The sequence below is a fragment of the Ascaphus truei genome, chromosome 1 (assembly GCF_040206685.1).
Source record: "Ascaphus truei isolate aAscTru1 chromosome 1, aAscTru1.hap1, whole genome shotgun sequence".
NCBI lineage: Eukaryota > Metazoa > Chordata > Amphibia > Anura > Ascaphidae > Ascaphus > Ascaphus truei.
Genome location: NC_134483.1, coordinates 84,152,984 through 84,173,799, shown reverse-complemented (window position 1 = coordinate 84,173,799; position 20,816 = coordinate 84,152,984). Strand labels below are relative to the sequence as shown.

The following is a 20,816-nucleotide window of genomic DNA, read 5'->3' as shown; positions in this document are numbered from 1 at the left end:
GTGGGGGTACCCCAGGGCTCAGACCTGGGACTTCTTCTCTTTTCTCTGTATACACTCTCTCTAGGTGACCTAATAACATCTTTTCGGTTTAATTATCACCTCTATGCGGATGACACACAAATATACTTTTCAACACCCGACCTTACACCTGCTGTACAAACCAAAGTTTCTGAATGTCTCTCTGCTATATCATCCTGGGTGGCCCTCCGCCGCCTTAAACTCAACATGGCTAAAACAGAGCTCTTCATACTCCCCCCCCAAACCTGGCCCTACTACCTCCTTCCACATTACTGTTGGAACTACGATCATTCACCCAGTAGCCCAAGCACGCTGCATAGGGGTCACACTCGACTGCTCTCTCACATTCGCCCCTCACATTCAAAACATATCCAAAACCTGTCGCTTTTTCCTCCGCAATATAACAAAAATACGCCCTTTCCTCTGTTGCTCAACTGCTAAAACTCTGACTCAGGCCCTCATTCTTTCCCGTCTTGATTACTGTAACCTCCTGCTGTCCGGCCTTCCTGCCTCTCACCTGTCTCCCCTACAATCTATCCTAAATGCTGCTACCAGAATCACTCTACTCTTTCCTAGATCTGTCTCAGCATCTCCCCTCATGAAATCCCTCGCCTGGCTTCCGATCAAATCCCTCACATTCTTCTCCTCACTTTTAAAGCTTTACACTCTTCTGCCCCTCCTTACATCTCAGCCCTAATTTCTCGTTATGCACCATCCAGACTCTTGCGTTCTTCTCAAGGATGTCTTCTTTCTACCCCCTTTGTATCTAAAGCCCTCTCCCGCCTTAAACCTTTCTCACTTTCTGCCCCGCACCTCTGGAATGCCCTTCCCCTCAATACCCGACTAGCACCCTCTCTATCCACCTTTAAGACCCACCTTAAGACACACTTGCTTAAAGAAGCGTATGAATAGCACTGTGGAGAACACTGGACACATGTTACATAAAGCTTGGCCCACTGCAGACGCACTTACCAGAATTCCCGCCTACTGTCTCTGTACGTTCTCCCTACCTACCAATTAGACTGTAAGCTCCTCGGAGCAGGGACTCCTCTTCCTTAATGTTACGTTTATGTCTGAAGCACTTATTCCCATGATCTGTTATTTATATCATCTGTTATTTATTTGATTACCACGTGTATTACTACTGTGAAGCGCTATGTACATTAATGGCGCTATATAAATAAAGACATACAATACAATTTTTCTCCAGTAGCTTCTAACAGAAAGAAATAGCTTTTATAGAAACATTAGAAAGTAGAGTTTGAAAGCTTCCAACTTGTGTGAGGAATAAGTGATCTTTTATTATAGCTACTAGTTTACAGTTCTTTATATATATAATATACAGATTCAAAAAAGTTCTTTATATAGTGTTGGTAATCTGGTTTGTTTTTTCTTCTCATTCAGGACCTCCACGCTGAAAAACATAAAACAAAAAAAAAGAAAAAAGGAAGTCAGTTAAATACATAATTTTTCTGCACTTACAGATTTTAATGGCTCAAAGTGAGTTATATTCACTTCAGGTGTTAACCACTGCGTGTAAAAACATATGTTGGTTTCCCTTCTTACACAATGCTGCACATGTGAAAAAGTGGGTCTTTGAAAGTTTACATGCAAATTTCATATAAAAATCCCCCTCATGTTTGTCCATTGAAAAGTTATGCCTAAAATGATGGGCACACGCTAGGCCTTATAAGTGGAATGGCCATACATTTGACACGGGTTCATTTTTCTTAATGGGCTTGCAAATGAGACACCGCTAAAGCCTTCAGTGTTGGGTAAAATGGTTTGTTTTAGTACCATTATCACGTCTCTTCTTCTGCTGAATAGACAGTGCTTAAAAAAACAAAAAACCCATGCTCGGACACCAAGAGCTCATTTTTCAGGACAAATGTTTCCATTAATCAGTACCCCCCCAAAACGCTGTGTCCTGTACCCATTACTTCACTTCAGCCATGAGTACCATTGAAATTAACATGTGGACACATTGTTAGTTGGAGACACACACCAATAAAAAGGTGTCCTGTGTACTTGTTTTAGGCATAAAAAGCATGCCAAGTCATTATCAAGGTTACAATAAGCCTGTCTTCTAACTCCTCAATCAAGAGTTATTTTAAATATACTATTAATGCAAATCGAATTTACACTAATTTTATACTCTCTTTACTTTGCCTATATTATATTACTTTGTTCAGGTCAAACAGTAGTTATGTCACAGCTTGTTATTCTCTTTCATGTCCCCCTTACTATCACACCAGGGATATGTTGCCCTGGTTTCATCCGCCTATAGCATAGACCAGGGCTGTGAGACTTGCTTAAAACCATGAGGATTTGCCAGGCTGGAAGGGAAATCAGTGTGTAATGTACAGTAAAGAGAGAGACGTATTATTGAGAACAAATGCAAACAGAAGGGAAAGAATGCAGAAGAACAGGGGAGTGCTAAATTGCTTTATGCTCAACCCAGAAACTGCATGTTAAATGTTACATAGGGACAATCATGTTACAAACCTAGAGACTTCACTCCTTGGTTATGCAATAACTCTGGTACAGACTATGTCTCCTCGCCCAGTTTGGTACATAAACAAATGTATCTCAACCTTATTATGAATGTCATATCTATTTTCAACACTTGTACGTTTTTACACCCATCAGTCTACCCCACAAACTTTATTGATACGAACCACGTCAAAAAGGTAAAACTAACCTCCTACATCAGTTAGAATTCAAACAGTCATCCCTCCAAAGAATAAGAGGAGGGAGGAAAGAGACTTGGGGAAATATATAGGTTACTTAATAAAGAATTAAATAGCTTCCTCACTACAAAAAACAAAACACTTAAGACAAGTGAACTACAAACAGCAGGCCCAAATGTAATCTATTGAATAGTCATTAATGTGACAAAATGCATGTTAAGCCCAAAACATTTTGCCAACTATAGACATTCTCCGATGTAATATTAATAAGCAACGATCACAAAATTAGCAACTGCTTAAATTCCAGTAAGTATTAGGAATTTCCCAACTTCATACAGTAAAAAGTTACACGCAGCACAGGCCGGCCATGTTCTCTCAACGTGCGAGAGAAGCACATGACGAAAGATGCTTACTTGGATATATTCCATTTCCTCTCCAGGCACTGCTTTTCGTCTGTATTTCTGCGGCAGTGATTTCAGCAAGTCAGATGTGTCTGGTGTGCCTTGTACTCTGCGGACGGATGAGATATTCGGAGTACCTGGAGGATTGCCGCTTGTAGCCTGCTGTACAGTTACTGATGGAGCAGTGAACGGGAAGATCATTGACTTTAAAGCTTCTTGAACTGAAACCCAGAACATAAGAACATGTATTATTGTTAAAAAAAAATAATCAAGAACAATCCATGCAAAAACAGAAATCTGGCAAATTTATAAACTCTTGAGCAGCTTGACAAAGGGGTATAGCCCCGAAATCAGCTAGGCTCCTACAAATTTCCAGTCTGCTTGACAAATCGTCCTGTTGGACAGATGCGACTTGCTAACACAATTTAGACATAGTGGCAAAGGTGTGTTCTGTGTCCAATTTCTCACAGGAATATTTAGGTCAATGAGGCTGGATCCTGGAATCCAGCAGTGTTGTAACAGGTAACGTATCCCAAGCTGACGGAGTGCTCTTCTACCAAGAAGACTCACCCAATGTCTGAATAAAAATGCAACCTCAGATTATAGAGGAAGAAAAATATATAAAATAGGCAAGACAACAGTGCAAAGAAGTTGGCACCGCTATAATAAAAAGGGGCCATGCTCAAGAGTTAGGCCCGGGCCATAGATGTTTGGGGAGAGCGGAGGCGCGCTAACGCTGAGGCTCGCCTGCATCAGTTAGCGCGATTGCACGGACTGGCAGGCGAGCCAGCGTGCGCGAAAGTAGCCGGGGGGAGGTGGTTGGAGGCGGGGTCAGTGCGTCGCTGGGCCAATCGCCCACGACGCACTGACGTCAATGTCACGGCGCCGTGACGTTGACGCTGGTGTGCTGCGATTGGAGGGTTTCAGCCGACAGCGCGCTGAAAAACAGCTTGGCGCTCGGCTGAAACCTCCAACTCCTGAGCACGCCTGCGGACGCTCGCGTGAGCCCCCTCTCAAGGCATCCTCATTGAGGATGCAGGGGCTCAGCGCAGAGCGTCCGCACGCCTCAGCACGGCCTGTCCATCTATGGACACGGACTTAGGCAGTAGGCGACTTGGCAGAAATGTGAGGAAGATCTCTAAAAATGTAGTTAATTAATGGGACAGCCAAGGAACTCAAAATGGCACGTGGGCACAAGGGTAACAAGGGTACCAGAAATATGAAACGGCAAAGGGTCAAATAAAGGTCTGAGGTTTCACCAACGGTAGAACAATAGGAGCCATTTGGTTCTAATCTGCATACAACGTCTGCAAAATCTCACGTTTTACATAGAAATGTAGACGATAACGTCGGCAAAACGTGTAACTGAGCCCTTTTTACAACATCTGTGTTAGGAAATATATGTTTGTACGTATAAAAAGCTGGCTTTAACGCCACTTGTTTACCTCTTGACAATGCATTGTGGACTTCTGACAGTCAAGAGTTCAGTCCTCAAGAGCAACAACAGGTCAGGTTTTAAGGATAACCCTGCTTCAGCACAGGTGGCTTAAAAAAGTAGTTCAAGCAATATACATGTTTGTTTTTTTTTTTTTTTTTCCAAAATTTTTTATTAGGCAAATACTTATTTCACAATGTACATGTCATATATGTTAATACAGCCTAATACAAGTTTTCTCCATTTTTTGGTTAAAGAAACCAGAGAGAAAAAGGAAAGCTCATCGCCCTCCTGGCCCTCCTGGGGTTGTGAGGGGGGCGCGAGTATGGAAACAGAGAGTAAGAGTATGAAAAGGGGGGGAAGGGAAGGTGGGGAGGGGGGAGGGGGGGGGGATACTTGTTGCTTATTACGTCCTCAGAGTATTTCTACTGGAGTTTCTAGACTCGTTCTTTTTACTTTTCATCTTTGGGTTAGGGACGTGGGGGTGCCATATGGGTTAGCCACGGGTCCCATGTTTTATTAAAGGAGTCCGTGGATCTTTTCAGAAAAGCCGATAGTTTCTCCATGTTCATTACCTCTTGTATCCTATTTTTTATCGTTTGTTTTGAGGGGGGAGACACTTTCTTCCAGGCGGCAGCCACTGCACATCTAGCCGCTGTTAGGATGAAGGAGATTAATTTACCTGTTGGTCGGTCCACATTTTCTAGGGGCCTGGCCAACAGGTAGGTCAGCGGGTCGACAGGGATTTTGAGGCCGGTGACCTCTTCTATTAATTTTTGAGTGGTTCCCCAGTATTTTTGAATTTCCGGACATGTCCACCAAATGTGTGCCATGTCCCCCTTTTGACCGCAACCTCTCCAGCATAGATCGGACGCCTGGGGGTAGATTTGGTTTATTCTAACTGGGGTAAGATACCAGCGGAACAGTATTTTATATATATTTTCTTTGATTGTGGTACATATGGAGGTTCCTGAGGCATTCTCCCAAATTCTTTCCCAGTCCTCTCGGTCTATAACTATGCCCAATTCTGCTGCCCAATGCAGCATATAATCATGGGTGGGGGCTTCTATAGCCCTTTCTAATACTGCGTAAATTTGTGTTATAAGACCTTTCTGGTGGCCTGTTTCTCGACAGAGCCGCTCAAAAACTGTGAGAGGGGGAAATTTCAACGTTGGGGATAAGGTACGAACAAAGTGCCGAATTTGTAGATACTTAAATACGTCCAACCTTACTATTTCATATTTGGTTTGTAGATTTTGATAGCTCAGGAATTCTCCAATGCTCACGAGGTCAGCGATCGTTCTAATATTTTTTACTTTGAATTGATCCAGCTGTCTGGGCTCACAACCAGGAGGAAATTTCGGATTTTTGTGAATTGGTATGAGTTGGGATTGGGGCGAAGTGAGCTTAAATTTATATTTGCATCTCGTCCAGATCTTCCATGTGTGTCTCATTGGACCTAATTTGAGTTTACTATTCTGCATGTCTTCCCTGCTCAGGGACCAAAGGCAAGCTGGTAGTGAAGGCGTTCCGGCGTAGTATGATTCTATGTCTAGCCAACAGTATTGGTTTGGGTTGGCATTCCAGACTACCACCTGTCGCAATTGTGCGGCTAGGTAGTATTTTGTGATGTCTGGGACCCCAAGTCCTCCTCTTCCCCTTGATGCCATGAGAACTGTCCTAGCGGTTCTGGGTTCTTACCCTGCCAAATGAAGTGGAAGATTAGTTTTTGTATATTCTTTAATTCTGAGCCAGGGATGTGGACCGGGAGCGTCTGGAAATAATATAATAATCTGGGGAGTATGTTCATTTTAACCGAGATCATTCTCCCGATCCATGATATTTGATATCCTCCCCATTTCGCTAGGTCTTGTTTAATTTTCTGGAATAAGGTCGGGTAATTTTGTTGATATAGGGATTGGTAGTTCCTCGCTATCTTTACTCCCAGATATTTGATACTCGAGGAGCTCCAATGATAGTTAAAGTTTAATTTGAGAGTTTCACCTCTGGCTCTGGCAGGCTTAGATTTAATGCTTCCGATTTATCGTTATTGATTTTATAGCCTGATATATCTCCAAAATCTCGGAGTTCTTTTTGGAGGTTAGGTAGGGATGTTTGGGGTTGCGTCAGGGTTAAAATGACATCATCTGCGAATAGTGATATTTTGTGCTGCCTGTGTCCAATTTCTATTCCTTTGATGTCTCTATTTGTTCTTATTGCCGCTGCTAGGGGTTCTATGGTTAATGCAAAGAGGAGAGGAGATAGGGGGCATCCCTGTCGAGTTCCATTAGTAATCTCAAATCTCTGGTTACTGCCCCCTGGTAGTTTTACTGTTGCAGATGGATTTTGATATAATCTACGGACTCCTTCTAGATATGCGTCTTTGAAGCCGAATTTGCGCATAACATGGTCCATGAATAGCCAGTCTATTCTATCAAACGCCTTCTCTGCGTCCAAGCTAAGGAGTAATGCTTTGGTCCCTGTGAGATGGACATGTTCAATAATGTCAATTATCTTTCGGGTATTGTCCGAGGCCTGTCTGCCTGCTACGAATCCCACTTGGTCTTTATCTATTAATCTTGGTAAAATGGGATTCAATCTATTTGCGAGTATTTTGCTATATAGTTTGAGATCACAGTTAAGCAGGGAGATTGGACGGTAGCTTCCACATTGCATCGGGTCCCTGCCTTCTTTGTGTATTATGGCCAGGGTGGCCAGGGACATTGACGTAGGGATTTGATTTCCTTCCATAAAATCGTTAAATATTCTTAGGAGATGCGTGGATAATACTGGCAAGAATCTCTTATAGTAAACATTAGTGAAGCCATCTGGGCCAGGAGACTTAGTGATTTTTAATGATTTGACCGCCTCTTCCAGTTCCTCTTTTGAAATCTCAGCATTGAGGACTGTGTTTTCCTCCTCCGTTAGTATGGGGAGTTGACACTTATCTAAGTATTGTGCTATTAATTCAGATGCTGCTGATTCGGGGCGGCTCTTTTTGGATCTTAGGTTATAAAGTTCGGTGTAAAATTTTGTAAATTCGGCTGCTATTTTTTTGTCACTATGTTGTATCTCACCAGACCTACTCTTGATCGCCGTGATTTGGGACCGTTTATGCACCCCTCTTAATTTAGTCGCTAGGAGTCTGTCTGCCTTGTTCCCTTTATCATAATATTGTTGGTTGGTCCATTTAAGGGCTTTCTCAACATCCTCCAGCTGGATTTGTCTAAGTTTTGCTCTAGCTGTTGTCAATGTTTTATAGATTTTTTTTGAGGGGTTAGCTTTATGAGTTTGTTCTATTATTTTGATATCATCCGTGAGCTCCTTTATTAGTTTTTGGCGGGCTTTTTTCCTGTGGGATGCGATGGAGATGAATTTCCCTCTAATGGTTGCCTTATGGGCTTCCCACAGGATTGCTGGAGAGGAGACGGATCCTGAGTTAAAAAAAAAGTAGTCTCGAATGGCAGATCTAATCTCTCTTTCTATCTCAGGATGGTTGAGTAGTGAGTCATTTAGCCTCCATGAGTAATTTATTGTCTTTTCAAAGGGTGTTGTCAAGGTTATGGTAATTGGGGCATGATCAGACCATGTGATCGGTCCTATGTCGGAGTCAGTTGTTGCCGCCACCACATTTTTTGTGGCCAGAAAGTGGTCTATTCGAGAGTAGGTCTGGTGAGGTGCTGAGTAGAAAGTATAGTCTCTCTGGCCCTGGTGTTGGGTTCTCCAGATGTCCACCAGTGAAAACTCGCTCAAGATTCCCCTAAACCTTTTCCCTGTGATCTGGGAGGGGGTTGTGCGGGGGGGACCCATTGTGGTCGATCTGTCCTCGGTAGGGTTGAGGACCATGTTTAGGTCCCCTCCCACTATCATCGATGATAGATATCCCGGGTCTATGCCCTCGAGTACTTTCTTTAGGAATTCGGTCTGGTTCTCGTTTGGGGCATATACATTGATAAGAGCGATCGCTGAGCCCGCTAAGGAGCCATATACCACTAGGAATCTACCCTCTGGGTCCGCAGTTGTTTTGATGTGATTGAATGGGGTGCCCTGTCTGATCAGGACAGCTACGCCCCTTTTTTTGCTAGTAAATGATGCGAAAAAACACATTGGGAACACTTTTTTGAATAAATTTGGGGGGTCTTGTGATGTGAAGTGGGTCTCCTGTAGAAATATGATGTCCCCCCCTGATCTTTTCATATCTTGGAGTGCTAGCCTCCTTTTACGGTTATTCTGGAGGCCCTTCACATTGAGAGAGGTGAATTTAATTGTGGTTTGGCTAGCCATTTGGGTTCTTTTTTAGAGGGTGTCGTAAGGCCTCATCTTTCCCATCTGAGGGGCCCTGATTCAGTAAGTCTGAGTCTAGTTTATATCTCTGTAGGTGTGGGAGTTGTGAGTTTTTTTTGGCTAAGATGGCTATTTTAAGCTGAGGAGGGGCGGCGTGGGGGAGGGTCAACGGGGGTAGGGCGAAGATCAGCTGGGACAGGGTCAGCTGATAGAAATAGATTGTAACGAGGCCTTGAAAAGGTCTCAACAAACTTTTGCCAGCTTTAAGAACAGCCGGCATTTGGGCTATAAGAGCCCTTCTGGGGTGGTTCCGGGTCAGTCCACCGTTGGACGTCTGAGGGGTCCAAACCCTCTATAGAAATTACTTAACCCCTTTTTTATGTAAATTCTCAATCCACGGGTGAGGGAAGATAGGGGAGGTGAGGGTGTGATTCAGGCAGTTTAAACATTTTGCATTTTTATACAACATCTGTTGCTTAGTATTACACCACAGCCTCACTTTGCACATTTTGATTTTCCACCCAAGCAGTTTCAACTTTCTTTTGTCAGTTTGCTTCGTCTGAGTGGGAAGGGGGTGGGGGGGGGGGGGATGGGGTAGGGGGTGAGGGAGGGGTTGGGGGAGTGGAGGGTGGGGGGGTGGAGGGGGGGTGGGGGTTGGGGCGGTTGGTGGGGGGGAGGTGGTGGGTGGAGGGGTAGTGGATGGGGGGGGTGGGGGGTGGTGGGGTGGAGGGGTGGGTGGGTGGGGGGGGGGGGGTGGTGGGATAGTGGGGGGGTGGGTTGGGATGGGGGGGGGTTGACAGAACCTTTCCAACAATATAGGCTTTTCACATTTTTGTATGTTGCATCCATTATACCACTTTTTGCTATTAGTATGCATTATATTATCTGGGAATCAGTCAAGGCACCTTTTGTTTTCTTATAAATCTTTGCGTCCCCTGGGTTCTATTCCAAAGAAAGGCATAGGTGCATAAACCACATTGCGTTTAATTCACAACTTTTATATATTACAGGGGGGGAGGGGGTGGGTGGGGGAGGGGCTAGGGGGGAGGGGGGCGGGTGGGGGGGAGGGGGGCGGGTGGGGGGCTAGGGGGGAGGGGGGGGCAGGAGGGGTGAGGGGAGGGGCGGGAGGGGTGGGAGGGTGGATGTGGGGGTGGGGGGAGGGTTTGCGGTTCCTTTCCAACAGTGTGGGCATTTCACATTTTTATATGCTGCGTCAGTTGTATCGCTCTGTACAATAGGTATGCTATACACTATCTGGCAGTCAGCCTAGGCACATTCAATTTTCCTATGGACCTTTGCTTCCTCTAGGTTCTGTTCCAAGGAAGGTCATAGGTACATATCTCTTCTTGCATATATTTTTTCAACTTTTGTATAGCACCCGTGGGGAGGAGGGAGGGGGGGGAGTGGGGGGGAGGAGGGAGGGGGGGGAGTGGGGGGGAGAGGAGGGGGGGGGAGAGGGGAGGGGGGGGGAGAGGGGAGGGGGGGAAGGGAGGGGGGGAGAGAGGGGGGGGGGGGGAAAGGAGGAGGGGGAATGGGAGGGGAGGGAGGGGGGGGAAAGGAGAGGGGGGGATGGGGGGGGAAGAGAGGGGGGGGGAAAAGGAGAGGGGGAAAATGGGGGGAGGAGGGGGTAGTGAGGGGAAGGGGGTAGGGAAGGGAAGGGGATAGGGAGGGGAGGGGGGGGAGGTTAATGGAACATTTCAGGCAGTACAGGCATTTCACATTTTTATATGTTGTAACTCTCATACCACTCTATGTAATGGGAATCTTGTACACTGTCTGAGAGTCAGCTCAGGTCTATTAGGGGAGGCATAGGTGCACATCATACATTATGTATATTTTTCAACTTTATCTAGCGTCGAGGGGGGGGGGGGGAAGGGAGGGGGGAGGGAGGGGGGGGGGGGGAAGGGAGGGGGGAGGGAGGGGGGGAGGTTGACGGGACATTTCATGCAGTACAGGCATTTCACATTTTTGTGTGTTACATCTATTGTATCACTCTGTCCCATCAGTATGCTATGTGCTGTTTAGAGATCAGCGAGGGTATTCATAGCTTTTCTATGTACTTTTACTTCCTCTGAATGTCGTTCTAGAGAGGGGGAAGTATAAGGAGAGGCATAGGGGCATTCCACACATTATATATACTTTTCGGTTGTGGGTCGTGGGTTTATGTGTATCATTCTCATGTACTGTGGACCTGGGTTTTGGGAGTGGGGGGGAGGGTGGGGGCTGGGGGGGGGGAGTGGGAAAGGAAACCAGGGTGGGGGGGGGGTGAGAGGGGGGATGCGGGGGGAAGGGGGGGGACGTGTGGTGGAGTGGAGGGGGGAGGGTGGGGAGGAGGGGGGGGGGGGGAAGGGCGGGGGGCTATGTGCTTGGGTTGGGGTTGCTACGGGTGGAGGGGGGTGCCGCGGGGTACTTTCTATGGTATAACCTTTTTTATTATGCTACTCACGGCCTCCAGGGCACAAAACCTTAACTTGTGTTTGTGTGTCCTTTGAAACAAGTCGGCTGAACTGGGTCCTCAGGGTTGCAGTTGTCCTCCGTCTCTTGCGTCAATGCGTTTCCGCTGGTTCAGGTTCCGCTGATTGCCCGCTGATGAGTCGCACCCCCCTCCCCCCTCATGGGCTAAAAAAAAAACATCCCGTGAGATCGGGACCACCGGCTGAAGAGGGGGGTGGAACGAACACCCCTGCAGCCTCGTCTGAAAGACTGGGGATCGGGGCATGGCAGAACAAGGTCTGGAACTAGACCCTCATTGCGAACCGGCAACAGGGAAACCACGATCCCGCTCCATCCGGTCGGGTTGAGTGTAGACCAGGATTTCGACTCGGCTGGCGGGATTCGCCTCGGTGCCATCGCGGGAACAGATGACACGTGTTCCAACGTGGGCAGCGGTCTTCAGTGTCGTCTTGATCGGGAGGTCAGCGGCTTCTCTTCAGGTACAGCTCCGGCCCGATGGGATATCCCTCAGTGTAGTTGTGGGTCTCCTCTCTCTCTCGGGATCGTGAAGGGGGGTGTTGTTTGGGTGCGGTGGCGGCTGTTACTTACTTGTCTTTGGAGTGCTGGGCCGCAATCCTCTCCGATGTCCGGGGCGGGTCTCCTGCGGTGTCTTCAGATGGTAGGTTGCCCGATAGCCATGCCTGAGGAGGGGTTAGGCCCAAGGCCTTTGCAAATGGGGCCATGTCCGCGGGGTATTTCAGGGACAGGAACTTTCCGTTTCTGTTCACCGAGATTTTGAACGGAAAGCCCCATCTGTACTGTATTCCCTTCTCCCGGAGCAGGTTAGTCAGTGGCTTTAGCTCCCGTCTGCGGTCTCTTGTTGCTTTTGACAAGTCGTTGAACACTTGTAGTGTCTCATTTTGAAAAGTTATTTCTCCCATGTCCCGGCATGCTGAAATAATTCTTTCTTTTGAGGTATATTTATGCATTTTTATTATAATGTCCCTTCTGCGTTTTGGGTCGTCAGACTTGGGTCCTAGCGCACGATGGGCTCTGTCCATTTCCATCTCCTTTTCCTCCATCTCCCCGCAGACCAGATTGAAGAACTCCAGAAGGTAAGGCCTAATCTGTTCTTGTGTGATTGACTCTGGAACATTTCTCACACGGATGTTTTGTCTTCGGTCACGGTTTTCTTGTTCTTCCATACCCTCTTTGAGGAGGGAGATCTCTTCACCCAGGCGGCTGATCTCTTCTTCCGCTTCTCCCTGTCTTTGTAGGGATTCGGATAGCTTGTTCTCTAGGGTAGTGGTCTTTTCCGTTAGCCCTGAGATTTCCTTCCTTATGTCGCTCACCGCAGACCGCAATTCCGTTTGGAAGGAGGTTTTGAGGGTGGCAGCCATTCCCGCCATCAGGTCTTCCAAATATGCCCTGGTTATTGCCTGTTCTGGGCTTGTAGGGGGGCTCTCTCTCGGCTGGGTCTTTTTCCCCGGTTGGGAGGTAGCGCCATGCGGTCCGCCGCCATCTTGGGGATTCATAGCGCTTGCTTTCCCTCGCTGAGACGGTGAGAAAAATTTGGTAACAGCCTGGTTATTCGTTTTTTTTGTTTTTGACATTCCCCTTCTGTTTGTCTATCTGATAGGACTATTTTCGTCCATAAATTTGAAGTTTAAGTGGGGGTTTTGTCGCTGTATAACCCGCGGGTTTCAGGAGCTCCTCTAGCAGCCGTCCATACCGGGTGACGTCACCGGAAGTTCCTTCATACATGTTTGTTTTTTAATAAATCAGTTCTGTATTATGAGAAAATACTTGTAGCATTTAAAAAAAAAAAAAAAACACGTTTTAAAGACATTTTTAATGTTTCTAATGTAGGAAGCATTTTTAAAGTCCAAAGAACTGGGTTATAGTGACGTCATCACGCTGACGGTCACGTGGGCGACGACGGAGCGTTTTTGCAGCTCCCACTACTGGGAGAATCTTAGGAAAGCTACACACATGGCTATGCATACAGGGCTGTAACTACTCAGCCGTTGTTGCAGCAACATCTACCAGGTCGTATTCTTCCTGCTTGTTCTTGTTTATGCTGCATTACCTCTGCACACTTATTTATAAGTCTATACCTGTTTACCAGTGATACCAGACACAGTGACGCTCTGCTGGTCTTCACTCAGAGGAATAACTACAATCATAGTACGATATACTACAGTTATGCTTTAGCAGAGTTATACACTCAGTGTGTCTAGCTCTCCTTACAAGAGGGACTTCCCTACTACGTACAGCGCTTTTTTTCTGCATATTAGTAAGGTGTAGCCACACAGTCAGGTTAATATAAACTGGACCCATTTCCATACATTTCATGAGGATACTAATATAGGTCCTATTAACCTTTGAATATCACCCTACTGCTCCTTGTGCGCCCATCAGGGGACTTTAAGTTTTTTGTGTACTTTAGTTGTAATTTTATGCATTTCGCCGTGTTTTATTTTGTATTAAAGTTGTCATGATTGTTCGTCTAGCTTTAGATTAGCTCTATGGCTATTTTTTCCTATTGGTTTGCATACTATTACATTACTACTGGTACCAGTTAATTTACTGGCACTTTTTGATAAATATATTGGAATGAGTGCAATTATGAGGGACTTTCAGTGACCTTGCTTGGCCACTTTGTGTGTTATTAGCATTTTTAAAGTGCAGCCCCTTCCCCTTCTGATAGGCTCTGGCTCTTGACCCCCACCATCTCTCTAGCAGTTAACCAATTGTATCTAGTAACTGCCCAGTCAATCATATTCCAGGACTACATTGTCCAGAATGCAAGAACTGAATTAAATAACCCTGAGCAAAGCGATTGATTACAGAAGAACGGATCGATCTGCAGCTTAATTAATCACTTGTCAGTGTGCAGATTGTATTGATGCACATATTTAATGGGAAAAAATATAATTTTTTTTTTTTTTTTTAAAACGGCAGCTTGAACTGCAGCTTTAATTGTTGACTCACCATCAGGCTTAGGGCTGTTTTTTCTATCAGGGAATCTCATTCCTGGCATATGCGGCTTCACAACCTAAAATAGCAAAGTGAAGGTATAAGATCAGACAGAATTTATAAAGATCTAGACATCACGGAATGTATTTATAAATAGTATTTTTTTTTTTAAACAGCTATTTATGTAAACAAACTTTTTTTATGGAGAAATAAACCCATGCCTAAAACATGCCTAACTGCCACACTTAACAATGTACCAAGATTCATTGCAGAGATAACACGGGGACCATTAACCTGCCCAATATGCCAAGTGCATGACCCACTCAGGTTAATTATCGTTTGACAGCCGAGAACTACAAACCAGACGGGCATATTTTGCCACTGTAATTAATGCACAACTTTCTTACATTACCCAATGTACCTTTATCAAGGTTAAAATGAAAAGTCTTTGCTGACAAAATCATAATGAGTGCCTGACACCCAAATACTTATGTTGACAACTAAATGTATCACCATCATGCTCGAAAGGAAAAAACCTGGGCACTGCGGATTTCTGCATAGAAAATTTATTAGCCAATAGTTGACGTTTCGGCCTCAAAGGCCTTTCTCAAAAGCAAACGTCAACTATTGACTAATAAATTTTCTATGCAGAAATCTGCAGTGCCCAGGTGTTTTCCTTTCATACATGATATTGGGAGTACCTAGCAGAGATTCCTGAACCAGGAGCACCGGTATTTATATCATTTTTTCCCTTGGGGAGTGCAGCATTACCCTTCAAACCGTCACCATCATGCTCACCATTATGTTACATGAGAATGTTGAAATCTAGTTTTTATTGCAGATTTTTAATGCATGTAGCCACCTGGGAGCAGAGTTACCATCATGTGTACGATTGTGTGCTATAACCCATCGTGTGTGGTATAACCACTTTCCATAAACTGAAACCCATTAGATCTCACTAAGATGTTGGTCTAACTATGGCCTCCGTCGCTTAACACCTATGACCAGGTCCTAGAGGATTATTTTCAGGGCTCTTCTCTTTATTCTATTATCTTAACTACTGAATGTGAAAAAGCCATTTCAGAAAGCTGAAACTGGCATGTGTTAGTGATGTTGTGGGGAGCATCCTATGCCCATCTATGGTATCTTGCAGCTGGCAAATTACATTTATAAGAGATTATATATCTGTATACAGGGACAGAGGACACAAGGAATATCTGTAGATATTTGGCGGTGCTGAAAATATAAAAAAACAGCTACCTAAATCAGTAAGCATGTAAACCGTCGGCTCAAACTTAACATACCAAAGACGGAGCTCCTCATACTTCCTCCCGAGCCTGGCCCCCCGGCTCCATTCTCCATTACAGTTGGCAGCACAATCACACACCTACTATCACAAGCACGCTGCCTACCTATCACATGACTCCTCCCTGAGATTCACAATGTTGTTAAAACCTGTTGATTATTTCTCCGTAGCATTGCTAAGATACGCCCTTTCCTCGGTCGCTCTACTGAAAAAACAAAAACAGGCCCTCATCTCCAGTCTCAACTATTGTAACCTCCTGCTGTCCGGCCTTCCTGCCTCCCCTGCAATCTATTCTAAACGCTGCTGCTAGAATCACTTTACGCTCTCCTAAATCTGTCTCAGCGCCTCTTCTGCTGAAATCCATCTCCTGGCTTCCCATTAAATCCTACATTACTTACAAAATTCTCCTCAGTTTTAAGGTTATACACTCTTCTGTCCCTCCTTGCATCTTAGCCCTAGTTTCTCACTATACAGTTGCCCGCCTCTTGAGTTCTTCTCAAGGATATCTTCTGCTAACCGCTTTTGTATCAAAAGCCCTCTTCCACCTAAAACCTCTCACTCACTGCCCCACACTTCTGGAATATCCTTCCCCCCCAATATCCTAATAGCACCCTCTCTCCATTATGTCACGTGTATTACTGTTATAAACCCCCCTATGTATATGTAGAGAAAGAAAGGGTAAGCACTGCAAAAATAAACCAGACTGGAGGCGGGTTAAAAAATGCAAAGATATTTATTCAGGCATAGTGCCTGGAGATAACACTAAACACACAGGCCTCTGACGCTTTTTGTGGGGCCACTGACCTAAAACAGCGGAGACCAGCTGGGCAAAGTTAATAGAAGTTAAAGTTAATAAAAACGCTTTGGCCAATGAATTTAACTAAATTACCCTTTTCAAGAGATATATAGGTATTTCACTGTGTATTTTTGTCATATTAGATGTAGCTTTGGGCTTCTTTGTTTTTTGCTGTATACATTTAGCCACACCCACTAGCACTTCAATTGACACTTATATACATATATATTATGTGGTAATCTTTTGAGTTCCTTAGTGCTTGCTGGGCATCTGTGCGTTTATTAACTTTGTCCAGCTGATCTCAGCTGTTTTGGAGGTCAGTGGCCCCTCTCTCCCAGGGTTTAAGCTTGCCCCTCCCCACTTTCCAAGTGAGCACTCCTTGACAAAGAACTACTGTTCGAAACGCTTAGGAGGTTGCTCTCCTCCGTTTGTTGGATGTTTTCACATCAATAAATAATCTATTTTTGTTATCCTGGGACCCACTTTATTGGACTATACACCAGTTTTCTTCTTTTCCCTACAGCTATCCATATCAACTTGGCTGCACGTCTACCTGAAATCTAAAGGACCACTGCAATATGTAAGTACTTTTCAACACTTTGAGGGGGACCATCCCAATTGGAGGTGTCATGGGGGTTTATTGCTTGCCCCTACTTCAGGGATCCTTTGGCCCCACAGAGGATGTTATGTCTTATTAGCCTGAGTCCTTTTCTCCATTATTTCTGTGATCAAGCATTGGAGAGCAGTTGTCACTACAAATTCTACATGCAGCTGGTTGTGACAGATCCAATGCGATCATTCTACAGCCCCAGTCCTCCCAGCGGCACGTACAGAGACTACTGTCGCAACTCGGCAGTCTGTAGGGAAGTGCGGGGGCGGGGCCATGATGGGCTAAGGCTTCGGCTAAGGCTTCCTATTGGCCCATGTGACAGCAGAGATTTAAAAAGCCATTTTGTCGCCCCTGAAAATAGTGCTGCTCTGCTCCAAAAGACTCTTAAGTTTTAAGGGAGAGAGGTATTTTTCAAAAGGAAACCCTGCCCCAAAGAGCTCAAAATCCAAGTAGCAAGTTGGGAGAATTTCAGATCAAGCAGGGGGAAAGTAAATGCAGAAACTGGGGGGGGGGGGAGGGGGGGCAGAGAAAGTAAATGCAGAAACAGGGGGGGGGAGAAAGTAAATGCAGAAACAGGGGGGGAAGAAAGTAAATGCAGAAACAGGGGGGGAAGAAAGTAAATGCAGAAACAGGGGGGGGGGGGAAGAAAGTAAATGCAGAAACAGGGGGGGGGGGAAGAAAGTAAATGCAGAAACAGGGGGGGGGGGAGAAAGTAAATGCAGAAACAGGGGGGGGGGGAGAAAGTAAATGCAGAAACAGGGGGGGGGGAAGAAAGTAAATGCAGAAACAGGGGGGGGGGAAGAAAGTAAATGCAGAAACAGGGGGGGGGGAAGAAAGTAAATGCAGAAACAGGGGGGGGGAAGAAAGTAAATGCAGAAACAGGGGGGGGGGGAAGAAAGTAAATGCAGAAACAGGGGGGGGGAAGAAAGTAAATGCAGAAACAGGGGGGGGAAGAAAGTAAATGCAGAAACAGGGGGGGGGGAAAGTAAATGCAGAAACGGGGGGGAGAAAGTAAATGCAGAAACAGGGGGGGGGGAGAAAGTAAATGCAGAAACAGGGGGGGGGGAGAAAGTAAATGCAGAAACAGGGGGGGGGAAGTAAATGCAGAAACAGGGGGGGGGAGAAAGTAAATGCAGAAACAGGGGGGGGGGGAGAAAGTGAATGCAGAAACAGGGGGGGGGGGGAGAAAGTGAATGCAGAAACAGAGGGGGGAGAAAGTGAATGCAGAAACAGAGGGGGGGAGAAAGTGAATGCAGAAACAGAGGGGGGGAGAAAGTAAATGCAGAAACAGAGGGGGCAGAAGAAAGTAAATGCAGAAACAGAGGGGGGCAGAGAAAGTAAATGCAGAAACAGAGGGGGGGAGAGAAAGTAAATGCAGAAACAGAGGGGGGGAGAGAAAGTAAATGCAGAAACAGAGGGGGGGGGGGGAGAAAGTAAATGCAGAAATAGAGGGGGGGAGAAAGTAAATGCAGAAACAGAGGGGGGAGAGAAAGTAAATGCAGAAACAGAGGGGGGGAGAAAGTAAATGCAGAAACAGAGGGGGGGAGAGAAAGTAAATGCAGAAACAGAGGGGGGGATAGAAAGTAAATGCAGAAACAGAGGGGGGGATAATGTAAATGCAGAAACGGGGGGGATAATGTAAATGCAGAAACAGGGGGGGATAATGTAAATGCAGAAAAAGGGGGGAGAATGTAAATGCAGAAACAGGGGGGGGAGAAGTAAATGCAGAAATAAGGGGGGGAGAAGTAAATGCAGAAACAGGGCGTGGGGGAAGTAAATGCAGAAACAGGGCGCGGGGGAAGTAAATGCAGAAACAGGGTGTGGGGGAAGTAAATGCAGAAACAGGGTGTGGGGGAGTAAATGCAGAAACATGGTGTGGGGGAGTAAATGCAGAAACAGGGTGTGGGGGAGTAAATGCAGAAACAGGGTGTGGGGGAGTAAATACAGGAAGGGGGCGTAAATCCAGGAACAGGGGGGGGGAGTAAATACAGGAACGGGGGGGGGGGGCGTAAATACAGAAGGGTGTGGGGGAGTAAATACAGGAAGGGGGGCGTAAATCCAGGAACAAGGGGGGGGGGAGTAAATACAGGAACAGGGGGGGGGGAGTAAATACAAGAACAGGGGGGGGGGGAGTAAATACAGGAACAGGGGGGGGGGTAAATACAGGCAGAGGAGTGGTTGTGCATGGTTGTGGTTGTGCATGCATCCTTCGTTTCCCCTGTTCTCTACCACGGTGACTTGGCGCAGGCAGGGGACCGGCGCGCAGGCAGGGGACCGGCGCGCAGGCAGGGGACCGGCGCGCAGGCAGGGGACCGGCGCGCAGGCAGGGGACCGGCGCACGCACGCACAGCTTGGCGCTACGACCCCCAAGAGGTAGCGGCCATGTACGGCTCACACCTCAGCCTCCTCCCGCACACATGCGCCGTATCCGAGCAGGAGCCTCTTTTACTCTCTCTCACCTGAACGACCCTGCTGGCCGCCGCCATTTTGCTTCCCATGTCGACCCCGTGACTTGTTTCCACATCCGGAGGCGCGCAAGCCCCCAGCTAGCACAGCACGTGACGCGAAACGTCACAGATCGACCTTGAGCTTGGCCCGTGGGCGGTGCTGGGTTTGTGACGTCACAGCCACTGGCCTCTCAGGGCGGCTCTTGGTTTCAATAAATGACCATGTTACTGGTACAGTACCATTCATTGGCATGGGGTGGCGGTGTTGCAATGAAAGTGAAAGCCATAACACGTTCCCTGCTGTTATGAAACATTGCAACCTTTAAGTATTGCGCTGAAAATGTGTCAACAAAACTAATTGCAAATAGCATAAAATATACTACAGGAATGTGCTATATTGCTTTAGTTATGGGTTCATACTCAGCTGAAAGCAATTCCACATTTGTAGAGGAAGCGCTGAGGTATTACAATTGGGACATTTCAAAAGATATCTTATAAAATGTATCCCTTTAGGTGGGGGATTCCTGTACTAACTGCTGAAATGTTTCACAATTTGATTTGGGGATAAAGAATCAGGATAAAAGTGGGAATAGTTTGTAAGAAGTGAGAGCGCACCGTGAAAGCTCACTTCTTGGTTAACCTAAAGCGGGGATTCCCAAACAAGGCCCAGCAGGCCAAACACGGCCCACCACCTGGTTCAATCGGGTCCCCCGGAAACAATTGGATCAAATTAAATAAGCCCGTGCCAGGGGCGTAGCTATAGCCCGGGCAAAGCCCGTGGGCCCATGCTCTTGGGGGACTGCTCTCTAGGGTGACCAATATGCCGACTGTGCATCTGCGAACAGCGTTTGCAGGTCGCTCATGCGCATAACCTTATTGGTTAATGGCAATTTCCTTTTCTACTGACCATTTTACGTTTCCCAAAATGTCAATACGTCAAAGAATATTTCCTGATCTGGGGGTCTCCCAATGGTGAGATAGCAGTTGTTTATTGGGAGATTCCCTGGACTAAACAATGTAAATAAATAAGTATATTCTCGATCAGTACAGAATACTACTTTAATCTTATCTAGTAAGTGAAAAGGATTCTACAACACGCTTGAAAGGGACAGTTCTCAAGTCTTATAGGTTCTGCACCTACACAATGGTAACGCTTCTACTGGTTGATGGCGATAAACTTTTAACTCCTCTAAAGTGAAAGGTATTCTAATTTCCAGTTACTAATGCATGTAACAGTAGTCCATGTGGTAATAAATGGGTTAAAGTGGCAGCTGTGACCAACTTGTTGCTGTGTACCATGCGGTGAGCCCAAGACAGGTCATTGGGCTATTTTTCTGGCGAATGACACAGGATGTTATCAAAATGTGTTGTGTGACATTGCTAAGGTCTTGGTGTGCCACCTTGTGGATTCTGGCTA

At 46.1% G+C, this 20,816-nt stretch overlaps 1 protein-coding gene across 3 annotated transcripts; it reads right to left on the bottom strand.

The window, feature by feature from the left end:
• Positions 1-1,294: 1,294 nt before the first annotated feature.
• On the bottom strand, positions 1,295-19,567 carry KGD4 (alpha-ketoglutarate dehydrogenase subunit 4). Of its 3 annotated transcripts, XM_075590620.1 has the most exons (5): positions 19,412-19,554; positions 15,653-15,751; positions 14,256-14,319; positions 3,122-3,330; positions 1,295-1,432 (listed from the first exon to the last, which is right to left on the bottom strand). In XM_075590620.1, the coding sequence occupies exons 3-5, from the start codon at positions 14,302-14,304 to the stop codon at positions 1,415-1,417; spliced, it is 276 nt and encodes a 91-aa protein (XP_075446735.1). In that variant the 5' UTR covers positions 14,305-14,319; positions 15,653-15,751; positions 19,412-19,554; the 3' UTR covers positions 1,295-1,414. The 3 variants fall into 3 exon arrangements, with proteins under 3 accessions (XP_075446735.1, XP_075446727.1, XP_075446744.1); XM_075590612.1 differs by lacking the exon at positions 15,653-15,751 and having other exon boundaries at positions 19,412-19,567; XM_075590629.1 differs by lacking the exons at positions 15,653-15,751; positions 19,412-19,554 and adding an exon at positions 15,545-15,569.
• Between the last annotated feature and the right edge of the window lie 1,249 nt (positions 19,568-20,816).